The 23,370-nt window shown below is 42.4% G+C and overlaps 1 protein-coding gene across 2 annotated transcripts in view; it reads right to left on the reverse strand.

Annotated features, from left to right (window-relative positions):
* Window positions 1-3,125: 3,125 nt before the first annotated feature.
* cntnap2b (contactin associated protein 2b) overlaps window positions 3,126-23,370 on the reverse strand; it is a 42,841-nt gene continuing 22,596 nt past the window's right edge. For both annotated transcript variants that reach the window (XM_020619620.1, XM_020619621.1), the window contains 12 exons: window positions 19,730-19,814; window positions 19,358-19,514; window positions 18,616-18,743; window positions 18,038-18,208; window positions 15,090-15,308; window positions 10,142-10,378; window positions 9,738-9,971; window positions 9,460-9,593; window positions 8,874-8,967; window positions 6,056-6,283; window positions 5,886-5,960; window positions 3,126-4,485 (listed from right to left, as the gene is read on the reverse strand). In XM_020619620.1, coding sequence (XP_020475276.1) covers window positions 4,286-4,485; window positions 5,886-5,960; window positions 6,056-6,283; window positions 8,874-8,967; window positions 9,460-9,593; window positions 9,738-9,971; window positions 10,142-10,378; window positions 15,090-15,308; window positions 18,038-18,208; window positions 18,616-18,743; window positions 19,358-19,514; window positions 19,730-19,814 — 1,962 coding nt within the window. In that variant the 3' untranslated portion in view covers window positions 3,126-4,285. The remainder of the gene's footprint in view (window positions 4,486-5,885; window positions 5,961-6,055; window positions 6,284-8,873; window positions 8,968-9,459; window positions 9,594-9,737; window positions 9,972-10,141; window positions 10,379-15,089; window positions 15,309-18,037; window positions 18,209-18,615; window positions 18,744-19,357; window positions 19,515-19,729; window positions 19,815-23,370) is intronic.

A 23,370-nucleotide genomic window follows, 5' to 3' on the forward strand; every position in this document is an offset into this window, starting at 1 on the left:
CCCCCTACCCCTGCCTGCCTGCTGGCTGAGAGTGCGGCTCCAGGCACGCTGGGCCTGCTGCAATAGAGAGCGCGGCCCCAACTGCTGCCTCCTGAGCAGAGAGCGCAGCTCCAGGCATGCCAGACCTGCTGCATCATAGAGCGTGGCCCCAACTGTTGGCTGTACCTGCTGCAACATAGAGCGTGGCCCCAACTGTTGGCTGAGCGTACAGTTCCATGCACACCCGGCGTGCTGCAACAGTGAGTGTGGCCCCAACTGCTGGCTGAGAATGTGGTTCCAGGCACGCCAGGCCTGCTGCAACAGAGAGAGCGGCCCCTACACCTGCCTGCCTGCTGGCTGAGAGTGCGGCTCCAGGCACGCTGGGCCTGCTGCAATAGAGAGCGCGGCCCCAACTGCTGCCTCCTGAGCAGAGAGCGCAGCTCCAGGCATGCCAGACCTGCTGCATCATAGAGCGTGGCCCCAACTGTTGGCTGAGCGCACAGATCCATGCACACCAGGTCTGCTGCAACAATGAGTGTGACTCCAACTGTTGGCTGAGAATGTGGTTCCAGGCACGCTGGGCCTGCTGCAACAGAGAGCGCAGCCCCCACACCTGCCTGCCTGCTGACAGAGAGGGCAGGTCCAGGTATGCCGGGCCTGCTGCAACAGAGAGTGCTGCCTTTTTGAATGGAATTAGTGAAATAAATCAACTTTTTGATGATATTCTAATTATATGACCAGCACCTGTATATAAAAGTAGATCAGAAGCACTTGGCAACTGTGTTTTGTAATAAGAGTTGTACACAAAAAATACACTTCATTGTACAACAGGCAAAATGCAGCAGGTTGAACACACCACCAAGGTGTCACACTATTTGTATACTAGTGATTTATCAACATCAGCTGAAAAAGAACCTGAAATATAAATATTACAAACCCATTCTTGTTATTATTGTTACTATTAGTTTTCTAGGTTGGATTAGAAGTCTTGATTTGTTCATGTTTTCAGATGTCACATGTAGCTATGATCCTCAAGTTCTGATAACTGTTTTCTAAAGACTGTTAATTTACCACCTAAACTTGGGGGTGATCTCTTCCAGATCACCTGGATCCACTTGTGTGTAGACAAAAATCTATTATTAGCCAGTGTAAGATTTTACTCGGATTTTTTACTGGTCTTCCCAAAAGGAAGCATTCAAATGTTAAAGACCATGAGAAAAGCACAAAGTATGAGGAATCAGCTATTGATAGAAGAATGTTCAGGCAAAGTTTTATACATTTAACATAAAGACAAAGAAATGTAATGCTACAGTAGCTTATCAAACAGAAGGGTGTGTGTCATTCAGTGTCAAACAGCATGCCATTACACTGCACTGCAGCAAACCCAATACAAATGCAATACAATCAAATGTCAGGTTGTAAGCCATAGTTTTGCATGTGGGCAACAAACATTCTTCTCCAGAAACATCATCTCACTTTATAAAAAACAAAGACATAGCTCAGGTGTTTAATGGACAGACATTAGAAGAATGTTGAACTAAGAGTCCTTTCAGTCCATCATGAGTCAGATAAAACTTAGGGTCCTATCTTGCACAAACGCATTGCATGTGCCGCGGGCAGCGTGTCTTTTTCCTAATTTCCTTCCTCCACAATTATCTTTTTCATGGCACCACGTTGCCTTTTTACCAGGCAGCACTGTGTCGACTTCGTGCCTGCAGGTGTGTCCAGGTAAATTGTGACCACGCCACTGACCAGCAAAAACCAGGTCTGTGGTCAACAGTCAAATCATCATTGCTAGTTAATGATCATGTTGTGATGCACACCTCTTTAGGTGCGTGCACAGTGCTCATGCACTGTGCTTGTTATACCCAGAGACACGCTGCACAGGACATGTAAAACTTAGAAAAATAAAAAGATGACATTGTGTTCATTGGGTGTTGTGCACATCAATATATATGTGTATTCTGACCTGGCAAGTCCACCAGAATGCAAGCAGTGCGCCAAATGTTCAGAGTCACACGTCTCTTAAAGGGGATGTGAGGTTACACACAACTGGATAATTGCATGTTATGCACAAAACACATCACTGCTTTAATGAGGAGATCAAGTGCAGCCCTTTTGCTACTTGCAGGGCCGCTTGAACAGTTTTCCCTGGTTATCAAATTACTAAGATGAACATGGACACACACAAACACTACTTGCACCAATACAACTGGATCAGACGCTGTGGACCCTCAAAATAGGGCCCTAAATATAATTATTTGCAAATCACCTCACATTTGATTTTGTCTGTGTCTGCTTGTTCCTAATACAGCTCCAAAGTCACTACATTTAATGTGAATAAAAAACAAAAAGCCATCATAGTAGCTGGAGAAATTGTTAATTCCCACAATGCTGTGGGAAAGTGATTACTTTGTGTGCCTTTGAAGGAAAGACCAGAAGCATGTGCTGCCATCTTGCACATACTGTAATTAGATGAGATGATCTGTATCAGTTTTGTTTCTCATCTAGTACAAGTGTCTAGGTGGTATTAAGCCTAGCACAGCACAAAGATGTCAAGCAGCAGGAAACCACTATCCTAGCTCCATCTACTGTATATTAGCAGAGTAGAGAAGCTGTGTCCAAATCCCATAGAGAGGCACTAGATATACAGTACGTATATGTCATGAAAATTACATTAAGTATGTTTTAAACTGTGTTCTAATCAATATATTAACCAACATATGTTATTCAATGAATTTTAACCTTTCAGAACAGACTACAGATCACAGGGACCTGTGAGACACTGCTTGTGTGAACTGAAGGACATGCTCTATCTCTGTTATAGTACTTTGTGTGTTGTTATATGTTCAACCAGATGGCATCCCAGACTTAAAGGAGCCAGCCATAAACCGTTCCGGCCATACACTGTGGAGATAAACAGACAACAGATTGTGCAGTGTCTTAGGGGGCATCAGGGCAAAAGCCTTTCAAGTTCACTTTCCCTCTGCAAATCTTTTTTTACAACCTGATTAACACCTGGGATGCGTCTCTAGAGAGTTCCTTTTGTCCTATATATTGTGATGTTTAGACTAAGCTCATTCAGACAACTCTGTATGCCTATGCTGACTTGTCTCTTTGCTGCAAGTAAACCAATTTCTTATTGAAAGATTTCAGTGACTTCGTTGCTTCTTTGAAAATTCTTTTGACAGTATATATATATATATAAACCTTGACTGACCCTGGGTCAAATGGCACAAGAGAGGATTTCCAAAATTTGTGACGTGCCTCATATAGTACCATGAAACCTTAATATATGTTTTTTTAATATTGTGTACTGGTATTTGCTGATGAAAGACAACCTCTCCCTCAAAAATCTGAAACAAACAAACAAAGCTGTTGTGGACTGACAAGACTCAGTTCATTCTTCAAAAGCTGAACACACGCCTGAACTCGTTTGGTAGCAACAAAAACAATAACATAAATAGTACAATCCCCCAGAAGTTCAACAATCAGTGCTCTAAAGCCATTAAGAGACAAAACAAATAGATGTGTGGTGTTCCCTTTTCATCAGTTTTTAGTCCAAATGATGTAGACAAAGTCATGGCTAAATCTCCTTAACAGACAAGCAAGCCAGTCAGTTTACACAGACCCACACACACACACAGAGACACAACAGAGATTTCAGTCTTAAGGCTAAAATGAAACATTGCTGACAGAAAATAAAATAAGGCAAAGGATTAAACACAACATTCATTATTTTAAAAATTACACATGTATTAGCATTGCTACAAACATGGAGGAATCCTGTGATTAATGGATTTATAATTATTACCATTAATGCCATCATTTTCAAACTGAATGCATGACCGGCACAGCATACAAAGGCATAAAAAATTCATCAACACAAATAAATAAATGCAAAGTAATACGTTTTATGAAAAATATTACTTCTAAATAAATAAATAAAACTAAAACCAAATTATATGAAAGAAAATCAAAAAATAAATACTGACATGCTCATTCATCAGAGGCCTGTAACTTTATGGCACTGTCCTCTACCCAATCTGAAGGTTGTCACACTGTCCATTATAAAGAAAGCTAAAATAAACTGCTCCACATCTTCACACAGGCTCTGCCAGGCAGTGCTGTGTTCTGTGCTTTAATACCCATGCTGTAATGCCATGGTGTCCATTGTCTGTAAAGTTTTTAAATAAGCCACTCAGCACTTCCTCAAGGTTCCTTGGGTGGTCACCTCACTACTACTCCCTATGCTTAGAAAACTACATACATCCTAATGTCATGTGTCTATGCTGTTGAGGGTGGTTCAGATGAACCACTCCTTCTTGCTCTCGTCAATGGTTTCAGTAAAGGCCGGATCATTGACGATGATCGCTGCGTCAGCACAGTCTGCTGACTCCGCCCCTTTGGCCTCATTAGTGTGGTAGGAGCCTTTATGACGGAACATATGACGGATCACAAGCACCATCATGCACAGGACGGTGAAGATCACCATGGAGATGATGCCTGGAAAGAAAACAAAAAAGCAATAATTAATAACAGTAAGCTGAGAAGTTGAAATGTGCAATCTTCTGTTCTTAAATCTGCACTCACAAGAGAGATTCATGCATTACACAACTTTTCATTAGCTGAGTAGTACTGCTCATCATTAGTAAATTGGCCACCATTGTCAAAACAGTGGAGTGCCCCTGCAGCAGTTTCACAACATCAGCCATTGGTAAAACTGTTCTGATCAAGAACAACAATCTTGGGGGGGTTGTTTTGTTTTGCTTTTTCTCCATAAGGTTAAGGTCTTTTACACATGGTACATTTTATTAGCAACACTCAAATAAATAAGGGGCACAGCCTCCAACATTCATTGGAGTGGAAACCCCATCTGAAATTCATTGAGCATGAATTCACTTCAACCAATCCACAAGATCTGATCTAATATGTAGTGAACCCAAACTGCAACAGCAGTGGAGAACATTAGCTATATCAATGATTGGAGCTGATCAAGACCCCAGTTGGATCCAGTCAGGTGTTAGAGACAGAGACATGCAGTTATGAAACAGGACCATACCAGACCCGATTAGGGCCTGTGTGAGGTCACAAATTGAGTGGACCTGTGAAGGCCCCCTTAGTCTTGCTTTGGTTTTTGTAACCAACATGCGAGAGAAAAATAAAGCGCAAAAGAATGTGAAAAACAATGAGTTTGTGATTTATGTAAATCAGTTTAACATAACAGAAGGTGTTATGACTCATCACGAGTCAAAGTTGATCAAGAGGACTTGGAATATTGAAACCAGATCACCAGCCTCTTTCAGGTTAAGTCACACATAGCTGTCATCCGAACGGTAGCATACTTACAGCAACAACTCTGCAGTTGTAAAGCCCTTGTTTCTTTGCCTTTGCTACTAAACCAGCAGCATAATTTATTAGGACAAACTGTGTCTTTGATGGATACCCATTTCTCTTTTAATACAGCAATGTGTTCAGTTTATGTTCTTGTTGGATTGCTTGAATCTTCATCCAGTGTACTGTCCCCTGTGTTTAGACTATGCATTTTCCATGTTTCCTTCTATATGTGTGTGTGTGTGTGCTTCTTTATGAAGTCAATAGACTTAAAAATCTATGTTGATGGAAGAAACAAAAGACAGAAAAATGGGTGGTAAGCAGCAACACCAAAGTCTGACACACCGAGCTAAACTAAACCTTGTCGGACTCCGGGTCAGATGGCATGAGGAAAGATTTCCAAAATGGTGTGTGGTATCACTTTTAGACCAGTGTTTGTGTATTACTGTGTAATGGTGCTGCTGAAGAAAGACAGGCTCTGTCTAAGAAGGTGAAAAAACAAAGCAGTGAGTGGAGCTCTTGTGGACTGATCAGACTCCATTCATTCTTCAAAAGCTGAACTGAAGATTTACCCCCGATTATGGCAGAGTTGCGATCCACTCTGTCACCACTGGCTTTGTCCTCACTGAAAGGGAAAGCAGCTCCAGCTGTAGACAAAACAAACATTTGTTATCTGTTTGAGTTCTGACATAAAATCTCAAATCTTTGGGACTTTTGGCATCTCATCATGTGTCTCTACCACCTTCTATGTGCCAGGGGTCACTAGCTGAAGCCATGGGGGAGATGGTCAAGGGTGAAGCACCACAGTTGGATGGGACCAGAATCCCATGGGTGCTGACAGGTGCTGCCAGGCCTGAGCGCAGCGCAGCTTTCAGTGGTGCCACGCTGTTCAGCTGAACTCTTGACAGACAGCCCACAAAGCCCGGTGTGTTGTAGCGCTCGATTAGGATGGGGTCAATCTTCCCTGTTTCTACAAGAAAGACAGCAGATTCCACAATGATCAAGTGGTTTCTCAAACGGTTTCATGACAAGTAGGAGAATTTCAACACTTACAGTGGGTACGGAAAGTATTCAGACCCCCTTAAATTTTTCACTCTTTGTTATATTGCAGCCATATGCTAAAATCATTTAAGTTCATTTTTTTCCTCATTAATGTACACACAGCACCCCATATTGACAGAAAAACACAGAATTTTTGACATTTTTGCAGATTTATTAAAAAAGAAAAACTGAAATATCACATGGTCATAAGTATTCAGACCCTTTGCTCAGTATTTAGTAGAAGCACCCTTTTGAGCTAATACAGCCATGAGTCTTTTTGGGAATGATGCAACAAGTTTTTCACACCTGCATTTGGGGATCCTCTGCCATTCCTCCTTGCAGATCCTCGCCAGTTCTGTCAGGTTGGATGGTAAACGTGGGTGGACAGCCATTTTCAGGTCTCTCCAGAGATGCTCAATTGGGTTTAAGTCAGGGCTCTGGCTGGGCCATTCAAGAACAGTCACAGAGTTGTTGTGAAGCCACTCCTTCATTATTTTAGCTGTGTGCTTAGGGTCATTGTCTTGTTGGAAGGTGAACCTTCGGCCCAGTCTGAGGTCCTGAGCACTCTGGAGAAGGTTTTCGTCCAGGATATCCCTGTACTTGGCCGCATTCATCCTTCCCTCGATTGCAACCAGTCGTCCTGTCCCTGCAGCTGAAAAACACCCCCATAGCATGATGCTGCCACCACCATGCTTCACTGTTGGGACTGTATTGGACAGGTGATGAGCAGTGCCTGGTTTTCTCCACACATACCGCTTAGAATTAAGGCCAAAAAGTTCTATCTTGGTCTCATCAGACCAGAGAATCTTATTTCTCACCATCTTGGAGTCCTTCAGGTGTTTTTTAGCAAACTCCATGCAGGCTTTCATGTGTCTTGCACTGAGGAGAGGCTTCCGTCGGGCCACTCTGCCATAAAGCCCCGACTGGTGGAGGGCTGCAGTGATGGTTGACTTTCTACAACTTTCTCCCATCTCCCGACTGCATCTCTGGAGCTCAGCCACAGTCATCTTTGGGTTCTTCTGTACCTCTCTCACCAAGGCTCTTCTCCCCCGATAGCTCAGTTTGGCCAGACGGCCAGCCCTAGGAAGGGTTCTGGTCGTCCCAAACGTCTTCCATTTAAGGATTATGGAGGCCACTGTGCTCTTAGGAACCTTAAGTGCAGCAGAAATTTTTTTGTAACCTTGGCCAGATCTGTGCCTTGCCACAATTCTGTCTCTGAGCTCTTCAGGCAGTTCCTTTGACCTCATGATTCTCATTTGCTCTGACATGCACTGTGAGCTGTAGGGTCTTATATAGACAGGTGTGTGGCTTTCCTAATCACGTCCAATCAGTATAATCAAACACAGCTGGACTCAAATGAAGGTGTAGAACCATCTCAGGGATGATCAGAAGAAATGGACAGCACCTAAGTTAAATATATGAGTGTCACAGCAAAGGGTCTGAATACTTATGACCATGTGATATTTCAGTTTTTCTTTTTTAATAAATCTGCAAAAATGTCAAACATTCTGTGTTTTTCTGTCAATATGGGGTGCTGTGTGTACATTAATGAGGAAAAAAATGAACTTAAATGATTTTATCATATGGCTGCAATATACATGAGTGAAAAATTTAAGGGGGTCTGAATACTTTCCGTACCCACTGTATATGTCTGTTTATATTATCATTCATGTGAGCAATAAGTAAACAGCTTCAAAATTCTTCACATACTTTAATAATGTATTGCATTTTATTGTGCATAAAATCACTGACAATGCAGTCAAGCTATTCTAATAAAGGGAATGAGTTAATCTCTAAACTTGCTTTGCAGTCCACAGTATTACCCACCTATCAAAAGGACAGTGGATACAGTCTCTCTAAACATCTCATCTCATTTTCTATACCACTTAGTCCCGAATGGGGTCACGAGGGGGATGAAGCCAATCCCAGTCGACATCGGGCAAAAGGCGGGGTACACCCTGGACGGGTCGCTGGTCCATCACAGGGCCAACATGCAGACGAACAACCACACACACACACACAGCCACTCCTACATGCAATTTAGAGTCACCAATCAACCTATGCAGCATGTCTTTGGACAGTGGGAAGAAGCCAGAGTACCCAGAGAGAACCCACGCAAGCACGGGGAGAACATGCAAACTCTGCACAGAAAGGTCGCAAACCCAGAACCTTCTCGCTGTGAGGCAACGGCACTACCCACCGCGCCACCGTGCTGCCCGGGTAGACATATGAAGGTCAGTCCCTCAGATTAAGTTGATATTAATTTGCCAACCTCCTTGTAACTAAACCCAATTTCCCTAAAATTATTCTGTAATATGAAAATATCTATTGGTAAATCATGAGACATCATGACACCCGGTTCACCAGTGAATTGTGTAAATTTAAGAGCAAACTGAAAATCTATAGGTGACTGGTACTTAAAACAGTGGAATAGGAAAAGAAAAAAGCACACATACACCATCTGGACAGGATATCTAAGTAGGATCCACACACACATTTCTACTCATCTACACACTTACCAAAGACCTTTCCAAGAAAGATACTTTTGACTAAGTTGAACTGGGTGTCGGAGGCCTCAGGCAGGGTATATGTGGACACCGGGTAGTGGTCCAGCTGGAGAATATGGACAGGGGAACAGAAGCGTGATGAGTTGAACATCAATAACTTTGGCTCTAATCTGCTCTGGTACTGTTACCACCAAGAACCACTCATCAAGTATCAAAGCCCTGTTATAAATGAAGCCACGGCCTATAACACAATATTTGAAAGAAACAGAGCAACATTTTGGGAAATATGCTTGTTTGCAAAGAAAATGCTACATGCAAATGATTGCAAGATTAGAGATGCTGGTGGGTGTATTTTTATATTCTGCTTCCAGTCTTTATGCTTTGCTAAGCTAACCACACCCTGTTCCAGCTCCGTACTGAACGTAAAGACATGAGGCCAATATCCAGCTGAACGTCTCCCTCTCTGAAAAGGAAAATAATCATATTTCCCAAATTGTTGAACTTTCTGACACCCTATTGTCTACTTATTTGCAGCATAAAGTATCAGCAATAACTATATAAAAGGTCAGGTAATTCTGTAGAGGCAGGAAGCCCTGACCTGTAGGTGTATCTCCCTTAAGTTCCTAGTTAGGTTGACAGAGTGTGGCTGTCCATTGGCCATGTTACGGTGGTCGACATCTATGGTGTAAGGTTCAGCTAACCCCCCGAGACTGTAGCGGATCTGGAGAGTGCCTGGACACACACACACACATGCATATACACAGACAAAGTATGTTTTAACACAGGATAATAATGTAACAGCAGCTCACAAAATATATCTTTGTATATAAAACTAAACAATAAATGTAAAATTGGATAGAATGTTGATAAACCCACCATTGTGCCTGAGGACCACAGCCAAGTAGTCCTGAGTCTTGGAGCTGATGTAGACCAGAATGCTAGGGGTGCTGGAGGTGCTGAAGCTGAACACAAGCTCCTCCTGGGTCAGGTTGGACTCAAAAGGAACACCAACACCTGATAGGCTCTTCGCGTCTCGCAAGGCAAATGGTCCCGCCTCCTGCACGAAGTCATAACGCACCAGTGTTCCTGTCTCAAAGTAGCCACCTACATCTAACAAACACATATACCGAAACAGTGACTACAGGAGGAGAATAAATCAAACACACTATAAAAGTGATGATCATTCTTTTCTGCATCTAAACTAATCTAATAAAAGATTATTTTACCTAATCTAACCCGGTATAATCTAATCTAGCCCCAGTCAGTGTTGGAAGTCGTACCATCAGTGCAGAAGCGTCCATCATATGCAGTGAGGGAGCAGTCACAGGAGTATCCATTGTACTGCTCCACACACTTCCCTCTGTTCTTGCAGTGCATCCCATAGCTACTGCAGTGACCCTGGCAGCCTGGATTCACCCCTGGAGTCACCTTTGCTCTTTGCTCCAGGTCAAAGGTCACACCATCAATCTTCAGAGCTCGCATGCAGCCCAGGAAACCCCTCTGACCACTTGAGGCACCTGGAAAATACAATGTGAAACGGTGCATTAGTTCAGGCATAGTCTCCAGTTGTTTGTTTATGCTTCAAAGTCAGCAGCTCAACAACAGTGTAGACACTTCTCACCATCAGCTCCTGACAGTCCAACAGCCTCTTAATGTGGGCTGTTTTAGTGCTGCGGATTTCACTTTGTTGTTTAATGGGGGTTCAGCTCTTCAGCCAAGCCCTCATTGATGCTCAGACTCACTGAAAGCTTCTTCAAACAGGACAGCTTTTCCCACCAAGTCCAACTAAAACCATTTGCTATTAATGGTCAGTTCCTTGAAGTAACTGTCTCAGGAGATCACAAACCTGGTAAGTGCAGTAGCATTCATCTGCGTGTGCTGTATACAGTGGCACAGATAGTACACATAGAAAGGATGTCTATTGATAACCGTTTCTCCAGTTTTCTGACTGAGTTTCTTTATTCAAATTCCTGTCAGAGCTATGCTCATTCCCTTTATTCAGCTCCTCTGATCCTGATCTTCCTCTGCCTGGTCTCTTCCTGTCCACACTGTTTCTACAGCTTGGTTCAGATGGGGCTGTCTGGTCAGTTGCTTTAGTTTCTCTTCGGTTCAGTTTGTTTCCCCTGGGTCCTTGTCTTTTGGGTGTCCCACCCTGGCCTCCTGAGTGGTCCTGCCTTGTCTCCAGCATTTTACTCACCTTTCTGTGCACTGATGCACTCAGGCATCTCTACAGGAAGTATCATGTAACCATGTTGAATTGATCAGGGTTTTACTTAATGTTCAGATGGTCACCAGTCACTGGTAAAGCCATTTTATCATTAGCAGTTCCCCAGGTACTGGGTTCACTGTTGCTGCAGTCATGAGAGGATGGACTGACTGGGTGCTCAACCTAGACTTTGATTTCTTGTGATAGATACAGCCAGTAAATCTTTAAAGACAACAAAACCATACTTTCCTTCACAACTGGACGTCATGAGTCCATCTTCAGTGCAAATAAACCAGTTTCATCATCTAATACAGTTTGTTCATCATGGTTTGAAGTAAAACAGCACAGAGGACAAAGACTGGAGTGTGTGAAATTATGAGTGAGAGCTGTGGAGAACACTACAGTGTGTGTATACTGTACGTGTGTAATTATATGGCCAGCAGTTAGAGAACCAGCTCGAATGTTACTGTATAGTACGGGAGTGAGGACATTTTGGTCAGTCTTTAGAACTGCACTGTGAAACGTTCATGCCCTATCTCTGGGTGCAGCTTTGCATGAGATAATCTTTTGAGTTTGTTTTATGAATTAGTCTTATGATAACTGTCTTGGTCTAATGATAATTATATGTGGTCTGTAACTTCTGCTGTTCACCATGGCTCACACAGCGCAGGAGGAAGATGAAGATAGTGATCAATGACTTTTCTGGTAGGCTACTGTATTTTTTATTTTTTTAACCAGCCGCATTGCAGGCACTGTTTGGAAAAAGCATTTATTTAATTAAAAGTTATAAAAATCTTTGTGTATACCTGCGGCTTATAGACAAGTGCAGCCTATATATGTACAAACATTTTTTTCTTTTTAAATTTAGTGGGTGCCGCTTATATTCAGGTGCACTCAATAGTACGGAAATTACAGTACTAGACTTGACATTGCATAGGCTTATGCAGATTTAAACTGCACACACTATAAATATTTCTTGTACTCTCCTGGAACAGTTCACACATTTTGAATCATAGATCTTTGCATTTTCATATTTAGGATAACATTTCCATTGTTAAAAGGAAGGAGTCTTTCTTGCAGTGACTGAGTTATATGTAAAAAGGCAGATTTATATCAGCTTCTATCAAACACTTCTTAGTTCTTTTAAATATTTTATCACAACTTTTAATGTGGTTTTCACATTTCTCAAATTTAAGAACACATTCATTATCACAAAAGAGAAAGCATGAGAGAGGTCACCAACAGTCCTTATGTCCAGTATCGTTTCTTTCATTATTCTGTTTTCTTTCACGACGGAGTCCATTTTTCCACTGAGGGTTTTGTCGGATGTTTGGAGAGTTGTTTGACTGTTCCAACTTTTCAGTGAGTTCTTTTATTTCATCATGAAGTGTGACCAGTAAATCAGGTTTTTAATTGATGGATACAAGAACACTGATCTCAGTGTCATTTGTGGATGGGTTGTACTGGCTGTATCCATTCAGCAGTGAACGTAGTAATGGTCCATGAATGATTCTAGGTCTGATAATTCTTCCAGTATGTTACAGGTCCATTCTAGTTATTGGCAGCAGGTTGCGGTTTCAATAGATTGCTTGTATAATACTAACTGTGGGTTATAAAATCCAAAAAATAGCTAGCGAAGTGTTTGTTTATTCTTAGTGACTGTGCATTTCCATGTTGAATATCCTGTTCTGTCTCGCAATCTAGATACTCAGCACATTATCCCCTGTCAACTATCAGCAAACCAGGGGTTGTATTAGGGGATGCTCTGCCCTGTCCCTAGCAGCTGGGGTATGCAATTTGGGGTCACTCTTGGCGTCACTATAGGGTGCACAGCATGGGGGAGGAAAGCCAGGTCACTGTTTCCTTTCACTTAACTACATATAGCATAACTGGACTGTTGACACCTCTTAGACAAGGTCCCTCCTCAGTGTCTGGGAGCTGTTTAGGAGGGGAACACACCACATATTTGGTCGGGTTCCTCCATTCAAGGTCAGGGGCCGACCCCAAACTGTTTCAGTCCCAACAATCAACTACCATACCATACCATACCAACTTTATTTATAAAGCACTAAAAAACAACCAGAGTGGACCAAAGTGCTGTACATTGCAGTAAAACAGTATAAATTATAAACCCATAAACAACAATATAAAATATAATCAATAAAAAATGACTAAAATCAACACAAAAATAAAATATCAAAATGCCAGGGAAAATAAATGAGTTTTTAAAAGAGACTTAAAAACAGACAGGGTAGAGGCTTGTCTAATGGACAGCGGTAAATCATTCCAGAGTTTAGGACCAGCAACTGCGAAGGCTCGATCACCTCTAAGCTTACGCTTTGTTCTTGGGACACTCAAGAGAAACTGATTTGCTGACCTCAGAGAGTGTGTGGGTGTATGCCAATGAAGCAAATCAGATAAGTAGGATGGTGCAGAGCCATGAAGGGATTTAAAAACAAAGAGTAAAATTTTGTAATGGACCCGAAAGTAGACAGGTAACCAATGTAGGCAGGCCAAAACTGGAGAGATATGCTCATATTTCCTTGTACCTGTTAACAAGACGCGCTGCTGCATTTTGGACCATCTGGAGGCGAGTGATAGAAGACTCACCGACCCCAAGATACAATGAGTTACAATAGTCCAAACGGGAAGTGATAAAAGCATGAATAAGCGTCTCAAAATGCTGTCTAGAGACAAATGCTTTTACTTTAGCCAACTGTCTGAGGTGAAAGAAACTTGATTTAATGACAGCTGCAATTTGGCTGTCGAATCTTAAATCTGGATCCATCTTAATACCTAAATTTAAAATATTCTTTTGATTATAATGAGCCTATGAGCCCAAGTCAACAGATGGTGAACCAACAGAATCACCGAATACAATCACCTCAGTCTTATCCTCATTCAGCTTTAAAAAGTTAAAAGCAAGCCAAGATTTAATGTCATCCAGACATTCAAGAAGTGTGCTAACAGAAGAGCTTGCCTTATTAACCGGTAGGTAAAGCTGGCAATCATCCGCATAAAAATGAAAGGAAACACCGTGATTCCTGAGTATAGAACCAAGTGGAAGAAGGTAAAGGGAAAAAAAGAAGGGGTCCAAGGACCGAGCCTTGCGGTACCCCATACAAAAGGGGCTCAGAGGAAGATACAGCATCTCCGAGTTTATTAAAATAAACCATAACAAACAACAAAAGAGAAGGTTTAACTTAACCATAACAAGGATGCTGCTGTCCTGCTGCCCTGGAAGACCTCACCCTGCTGAGCTCATGGCCTCGCCTTGTGCTGATGGTTTGGGGTGGGAGCATCACCAGTACACTCCTGGTTCTTTGCTGATTTAACACCCCCTTACCAATCAAAACAGCCCAAACTGGAGCCAGAAAGCATTAGGATTCTCAAAGATGAGCAACAAAAAAGAAATAAGTAAGGACAGTCTCGTTCGAAAGGTAGAGGTCTAAGTGTCTAAAGGAGATGGGATTAAGCTGTTCTCATGATCAGTTTCAGAGACTGCTCTGCTTCCCTTCCCCAAGACAGACTCTACTAAGTGAAGTTAATAGTGGTCACGCCAGGCAGGGAGTGTTCTGTTACAACTGTAAACTAGATTCAGAATTATGATTGTTATGACTGTAACACTGCTGCTGCTGAAAGCCACATGGCAGCTACAATTCTAATCTCCAGCAATCTGCAGACATCCTATCTGCACCATGGCATCATCCATATGTATTTCTTGTTAGTTCAGCCATTTATTTGTATATGTAGAGACCATTATTTTTGCCATTTGTGGTGTTTGTAGGGATTTAATGCTTTGTTTCAGCTCAATTCTCTTTTTATACTAGCTGTATACTAGTGTTTCAACCTCTGTTGTGATTTGCTTGATGTGTGGAAAGCCACAATACAAACCACTAATGCAAGGTGTTTTTTTTTTCAATTTCACCCTTTCTAAAGCCAGAGAAAAGGGCATTTATTTGGCTGTCTCAGCTCACTGTAAACAGCATGATGGTGTGTGTGTGTGTGTGTGTGTGTCTTACCAACATATAGCTCACTGGAGAACTCCCGTTTTGTGTGTCCCTGTGGTGGCGTGGGTCTGACGTCTCTGTATTGTCCATTAAGCTGCAGCACTGCCTCCTTGATATTTTTCTCAGCCTCCACACGATGCCATTGGTCATCGTTCAAAGGAATCGGGGAGTGAACACTGAGCACCAATCGCTCATTTCCCACATCAAAAGACAAAACAACCACCGAGCTTCCTGGGAGCACAAGGATAAAAATCAAACATTAACATTTTACGACTTCAAGATCAGTTTTTCGCTACCAACAAAGTTCATCTGTGATTTCACGTTTTTTCTCTGGAGTTATTACAGACAAAATGCTTGAAAAACACATGTACTTTGGGCAAATGACATTTAAGTATTTCAGTCAACATGTTGTCACAATTTCCTGTTTTCCTGCTCTTATTTTGGTTTTTGCACCTTTCTGGTACTCAGTACGAATTGTGCTGTCTTTACTTTCAGGTACTGCCCTTACTTCCCTCCACTGCCACCTGCCACTCCTCCACACACCTGCCCCTCGCCACCTCGTCTGTCAGTACTTATGCCGCCCCACTCACAATCATCCAGCTGCCAGATTAAACAAATTGAGATTCACCTAATTGTATTGTTTCCATCAGTTGTGTCTTTTCGTCACATCTTAGTCTCACCCACGTAAGATGTGACGAAAAGATGCAAGCTCAAAGTGTGAAGTGTGAGGAGAGATGAACTAAGGAAACGCATTTTAACTGACATGAGATGTCCTTTCCTCTGATCCTTCATGTGAAGTGTGCAATTTCTGACAAAGCGGCATGTCAATCTGTAACACACTTCCACGAAGGATACACTCATGTATCCTCAGTCATAGCTCCTCCAGGTAGCCTCTTCTCTCCTCAGAGCAGAAATAAGAGGTGATCCCAATTCCCTTATTTTATCATTTCTCAATCCTTGCCCAACCCGGAAGTTGTTCAGGTCCACCATGATGAAGGATGTACCAAAAATCTTATTTCTGCTCTAAGGAGTGAAGATGTTTCCTAGAGGAGCTAAAGCTGAGGATACACGAGTGCATCCTTGGCAGAAGTCTGTTATGGATTAACACATCCCTTTATTGGAAATCGGTTTGTGATTGGACACTTCACATGAATGAAAGGATAAAAGGACATCTCATGTCAGTTAAAATGTGTTTCCTCAGTTCCTCTCTCCTCAGTTTCTCCTTGCACCTTACGTGAGTGGGACTAAGACAAGGGGAAAAAAATGCAAGTGAGGGAAATGTGGATACAATTCAGGAAACTGAGGAACAATAAAATAAAAGTGGGATTCATCTTGAAAATTTGCATTAAACTCTTGCATTAATTTATTTTACCCACTACTGAGTTTCCCGTTTGATCTTGTGCTTTTGGTTCCATTTTCTCAAAGAGCAACAAGCCTTCCTCAATCCAGGCCCCAGTTGGATCGGCTCTGCTCGACCACCGTCCGCTGCGCTTTCCGTATATACACTGTATGGGTTGAAACATGAGCCAAGTGGGTGCTCCTACGTGTGAAAATGATACAGTATACAGTATAAAGTGTGTATCATTATTGATGTAATATAGAGGAAGTCTATGCATGGCTGTACATTTCTGAAATCGCACGTCTGTTCACTTGTAGGAGCACCCATTCGGCTCATGTTTCAAGGAACTGCTAAACAGGGAAGTGACCCTGCAGTGACCCCGAGCACAGCCGACGGTGGCCGAGGAGAGCCGATCCTGCATCAGCAGCCATGTTGTGACTCAATTCTCATGAATTTGATAAAAAAAACAAAGAGTGTGACCTTCTAAGGGAAAATAGTTATGAATTTGGAGACACACAAACCTATTTGGTTCATTTTACGCTGTTAGAACATCTTCGTGCGTGCATCCAATCGCTTACAAACACACAGATGTAAAGTCGCACAAACACACAGGAGGCGCACACTGGATCAATATAACATCAACACTGATACGCACTTTATCAAATCCATTCATTATTAACAAGTCACCCTTGAAAAAAAACGGTGGAAAAGTGCATTCTGGTTTCGTTTTGGCTGCAGGCTTCGAAAATGGAATCATGTCACCATCTGGTGGATGACTACCAAAATTACAAGTTGGGACCAAGTACTTCAAAATTCATTATGAACAGAACGCAGTGCATTGCTTTATTGTAGGATAAATATGGCATCAAAAATAGCATTTTAATGGGTTTCAATGGGACAAAAAATGTCTGGAGGGCGATATTTGGATGGATTTTTAAAGGAATGCATGAGTTAAATACAATCTGGATGAGTTTTAAGGTAAGTAACTGCAAGCCTATGTGTTTGATTAAAGTTATGAGTACAAGTCACAGGACATAATGTATATTAACAGGTTAATACTGTATATCTGGAGATAACAGGTTATGATGCAGAGTTTTATGGCTACAGGTCTGCAAAACTGTATGTGTGTAGGACTCTGGCTCTACCCTAAAAGGGTCCAGACATAACTATGACCACAGAAATGTCCTCTGCTGTTACATAAACTGCCACTGGGGCCTTACAACTCTAGGTGCCTCGTTTCATTCCTTGGTGACCCCCCTGAAAGACCAGAGCCAAGTGAGGAAATGGGCATTGAAGTTGAATCAAGAATATTTTGTTTCACAGAGTGGTTTACAGCCCACCCTGAGCAGTGTCAGCAGAGCTGATCCTGAGACGTGGATCAAGTGTTTTGGTTGCATTAAATTAAGTTTGGATATGAGACTAACTTGTGCTGAGCAGCACGTTGTAAAGACAAGTGTGTGAAGAATTCTGATAAAGTGAACCCAATATGAAGAAATGCATTTTGACAAACTGTAGCATCTCTCTGCATCGATTGCATTAACAAATCTTTACAAAACTCAATATTTAATTGTCCTCAATAAAATACTAACATCTTGTCTAGAGTGCACACACAAATACACACCTTTGAGTTCAATGCGAAGGAAATTGGTGGCTCCCAGGTTCTCCAGAAAGACTCCATGAGTGGAGGAGGTCTTAAAGTAGAAGGAGATGTCAGTGCTGGTTTCTCCTCTGAAGGAAGGGAAGTGGAGGTAGGAGGCAGGGCTGTTGAAGGAGGCTGCATTCCAATAGTTCCCTTCAGACAGCAACGGCAGGACATCAATAAAAATACTCTTGTTTCTCTACTTATGAGAAATATTTCATAGTGTCTGGTGAGTGATTAGTGTGTGTGAGTGTTCTTGTACTTGCTATACAGTGAAGACCAAACAAGTATTTTTTGCTACTAAGTGAGGACATTTTTGGAAAGTGAGGACATTTTGGCTGGTCCTCACTTTGTGAAATATCTTTTTGAGGGTTAAAACTTAGTTTTAGGGTTCAGGTTAGAATTAGATTTAGGTTAGATGTTAGGGGAAAGGTTATGGTTCGGATTTAGTTCTGATGGTTCAGATTAGGGAATGCATTATATCAATGAGTGTCCTCACAAAAATAGAAGTACGTGTGTGTATGTGTGAGAGAGAGTGTGTGTGTGTGTAAGGCACTCACGGTCCCCTTGGCATCTGAGTGGCCCTATAGTCAGTTTGGCTTCAGATCCAGCTCTTCTTTTATCACCAACAACAACCTGACTGACTGGCAAATGGTCTTTATATACCAGTAGGCCTGCATCCTCCCTCCTGCACACACACACACACACACACACACACACACAGGGGCACAACAACTCAAGATTATATCACAGTAGACGACATTTGGAACAGTTTAACCATGAAACTAATTTGCAAGTGAATAGAATAAATTACATTTTACATCTTGCCATATGACTTTACTTATTACACTGACTTGTCTGGGAATGCAGTACACACAGCTTTTGTAAGGACATGTCCCAATAAAATAAAAAATAAAAAGTGAAATAAATACAGTGAGTCATATGTGAACCACATCAACACTCTGCAATATGTGATGAATGTTTAAAAGTGAAAGACATGGTAATAATTTTGGCATTTGTGTTTGCTTTTACTTTCAAATAAGCCCTTGTATAAACTGGTATGCTGGAAAATGCCAAAAGTACTAAACCAAATCCACAACCTACTTTTATCTCAATAGGATATAGCAGTCATGTAGTAATGGTGTTATCAGCCAAAGCATTACTAAGCTGAATGCTGGCACTTTTCTGCTTTCTTTCTTTCTGGTTTAATGAAGGTAAGGACCAGAGTTCAGTGTGAAGATACAAACTCTGTAACATTAACTAGTCAAAAAATAAGAAGCTGCTGAGCACTGGACCACTCACCATGAGCGCAAATCAGCGTCACAGTTGCAGTTGTGTTTGGGATCAGTGCAGTTGTGTTCGATACCACAGGAACATTTCTGTATCCCTGGTCCTGAACCTCCCCAATAGAAGTGCTTCTCATTGGCTCTTCCTACCCACCAGGTATATGGGACACCATCTGGGAGTCAAACCATAAAATTTGAGTCAGTTTACGTTCACTTTTATTAGATCAATTTGTCAAACTACATGCTCTAAGTTGGAAATTTCCTGCTTACATGAATGGCTTTGGACCTGTGGTCTTATATTAATATTATGTACTGCAATATACTACTGTATAACTACAAGTATTACATCAAAACCATTCTGCTGATGATGATGTGAAGGATACTTGACCTGGAGTGTTGAGCAGGCGAGACATTCGGCAGGCGTAGGCTATGTACTGTTCACAGTATTCTGCGCTGCTAGTGACTGACAACACCTGGAGACACACACACACACACACACACACACACACACACACACACACACACACACACACACACACAGAAGAGCTCCACAAACAGCTTCTCTTATTAATTACCAAACTGTTCTGTTTTAACAAGAAAATGTTTTTGTTATAACACATCTCCCTCAATCTTGAAGAATCCTTCACTTTATTATATAATACATGTCAAAGTACATTCAGTTATACTCTGCCTACCTTTGTCATTTCAAACTGTGCTGCCATTTCACATCCTGCCACTCACACCTACCCTGCAGTAACCCCATTTTTCCCAGTCACTGATTCTCCACACCCATCTGTCTAGCCGTTTCTCATTCTCTCATTAACTTCCTAATTTATGCATCAATCCATTTCCATGCAACCTGTCAGATTGTCTGTTGAGCCATTCCAGCCTTAGCTTTTGTTACGTCCGTGGCCCTGTCCACCCCCAGCACTTCATCAGCTGGCACAGGCTGTCACAGTAGCTCCGCCCCCGCACAGGTGGGAATGCATTCTAGGTGGTGAGGCACACCTGCTCTCAATTACCAGACTAGTACTTAAAGGGAGCGTTGGTGTGTCCTTGTCTTGCCAGATGTGTGTTCCTGCTGGTAACCTGTCTTGGGTCTCATGACTAAGATTGTTTGTGTATGACCTGTTTTCTAGATTGTAGGTAGTAATGAACTGATTGCCCTTATTTTTTTTTGAAGGGTCACTTTCTGTTTGAACTGTTTTCTGTTGACTTGTGTTAAGCACCGGAGTACCCCCTGCTTGGTGGTTTCAGCCATTTTTGTATAGGCACAATTTGGTGCCTGGACTGTGAACTGTTTCTCCAGGTGACACTCCTCAGGACGAGGAGACCAACTCTTGACGCGACTGGTTGCGTGGTTCTGGATCTCCACTGTCAGCCTTCCGCACACCACCTTACTACCTGTTTGCCGTCTGCTGTGAGCCTGAGCCTCACCACCATGGTAGTACTGCACGTCAGACCAGTGATTGCCTATGCCAGCTCCTACACCTCCCCCTGGACTGTGTTCTTAGCCCATGACGCTCACCTGCCTAGAGCCAGTAAATTCTGCTACTCAGGTCCTCAGTATAACTATCAGTATTTCCATTACCATAGCATCCCTGTTACTCATTCTCATCCTCTGCTTTTCTTTAGCCAGCTGCGCCTCTCTACAACCTTGGGTTGTAGCTCTAGCAGTCCAGTCATCCCAGCACTCCCTGCTGCCCTGAGATATGGTTCGCCGTGACAGCTTTCCCTTAAATAAAGGTGGGCTGTTTAAACTTTTAATGTATACTGCGTTTCTGAGTTGTGCATTTAAGTCCACCTTTTTCTAAACTGTGACACCTGTGTATCTCCTTTACATATATGTTTGAACAAGGAGGGGAAAAAAGATTCACATGCTATACTTCATGATCCTCTGATTTCATTTGGTTGTCAAATGGCCAATCAGCATTGCTTGAAATATTGTTTAACTACTGATTATTTACTTGTTGGAATGGCCTTCAATTTGTGCAAAATATTATGGTTATGTACCTACAAATTATTTTTTCCACATTTTTGTGTTGAAATAAGTTAAGGGTTACAGATTATACCCACCCAATGCAGTGGTTTAACATCACTAGCAAAAAGCAGAGAAGAGATTGGAAATAACTAGTGTTATTAATGTTTGAAAAGAAAAACTAAGGGCAGCAGAAGGGTGAGTATGACCAGATTCTTGTTATACTGAGGGAAAAGGAAATGTTTCTCTGTGGAAACGGACATTATACTGAATTTAGCATGTGCGCCAGTAATGTACAGTTCTATATGGGTCACTGACACAGCTAGTAAGACTTGACCATTATTTGCATATTGGGTTTTATTCCACAACCAAGTGTAATTCCATATGCATTAAAACCAAGTATTTTCTAATGCTGAACTGTCTTTAATGATAATCCCTTTTATTGGCCAAGTATGCTACACACACATGGACTTTGTCTCTGGTACAGAACTAAGGCAGCCATCTGTGGTGCCAACTCGCACACTTTTTCAGTTCTGCCCACAGATTTTCTATTGGACTGAGGTCAGGGCTTTGTGACGGCCACTCCCATACCTTGACTTTGTTGTCCTTAACCATTTTGCCACACTGTCCATTTGGACAAGACCCATTTGTGACAAAGCTTTAACTTCCTGGCTGATGTCTTAAGATGTTGCTTCAATAAATCCACATAACCTTCCTTTCTAATGAAGCCATCCATTTTGTGAAGTGGACCAGTCCCTCCTGCAGCAAAGACCCCCAACATGATGCTACCACCCCTGTGCTTCACGGTTCTTTGGCTTATGATCCTCCCCCTTTTTCCTCCAGACATAACAATGGTCATTATGGCCAAACAGTTCAACTTTAGTTTCATCAGACCAGAGGACACTTCTCCAAAAAGTCAGATCTTTGTCCCCATGTGCAGCTGCAAACTGTAGTCAGACATTTTATGGCATCTTGGAGCAGTGGCTTCTTCCTCACTGAGCAGATTCTCAGGTTATGTAGATACAGAACTTGTTTTACTGTGGATATTGATCTTTGGTATCTGTTTCCTCCAGTGTCTTCACAAGGTCCTTTGCTGTTGTTCTGGGATTGATTTGTACTCTTCTGTTCCTAGGAGACAGAGCACGTCTCGCTTTTCTTGTGGCACTGCATGTCGGTTGCTCTGGAGGGATCTCCTCTTGGTTTGCTAAGACTTCAAACAGTTGTCTGTTTTGGGGTTTGTACTCCTAATTACCGTAGTTAGGCATGAGTGAGGGAAGGATGGAACGGGAGACTGACAGGCGGATCGGTGCAGCTTCTGCAGTAATGCTGCTAATGTACTGGTCTGTGGTGAAGAATTTACTGGTCGATCTACGTTCCAACTCTCACCTATGGTCATGAGTTTTGGGTCATGACCAAAAGGGCAAGATCCCAGATACAGGCGGCTGAAATGAGCTTTCTCCGCAGGGTGGCCGAGCGCACCCTTAGAGATAGGGTGAGGAGCTCGGTCACCCGGGAGGAGCTCAGAGTAGAACCACTGCTCCTCCACATCGAGAGGGGCCAGCTCAGGTGGCTCGGGCATCTGTTTCAGATGCCTCCTGGGCGCCTTCCTAGGGAGGTTTTCTGGGCATGTCCCACTGGGAGGAGACCCCGGGGAAGACCTAGGTCACACTGGAGGGACTATGTCTCTTGGCTGGCCTGGGAACACCTCGGCATCCCCCCGGAGGAGCTAGAGGAAGTGTCTGGAGAGAGGGAAGTCTGGGCATCTTTGCTTAGACTGCTGGGCATGGGTGGGTACATTCATTACTAACTGGGGGCTTTAATAGTATGTCTGGTTGAAAACTGAGTCTTTCTAGAGCTGTGCTCTACTCCTCCCCTTGTTTTGTTGGTGTGGTGTGTTACACTCTGAAGTCTTATCACAAGTTGTGCTCATCAATGTCAGCTGTTCTTTGGAGTGTTTGTTTTAGTTTCATTTGATGGGTTTAGTTGGATTTGGTTTTTTTTATTTTATTTTGTTTAATTTGTTAAGATTACATTATGCCCCCCCTAATATT

This window comes from Monopterus albus, unplaced genomic scaffold (genome assembly GCF_001952655.1).
Source record: "Monopterus albus unplaced genomic scaffold, M_albus_1.0 scaffold223.1, whole genome shotgun sequence".
NCBI lineage: Eukaryota > Metazoa > Chordata > Actinopteri > Synbranchiformes > Synbranchidae > Monopterus > Monopterus albus.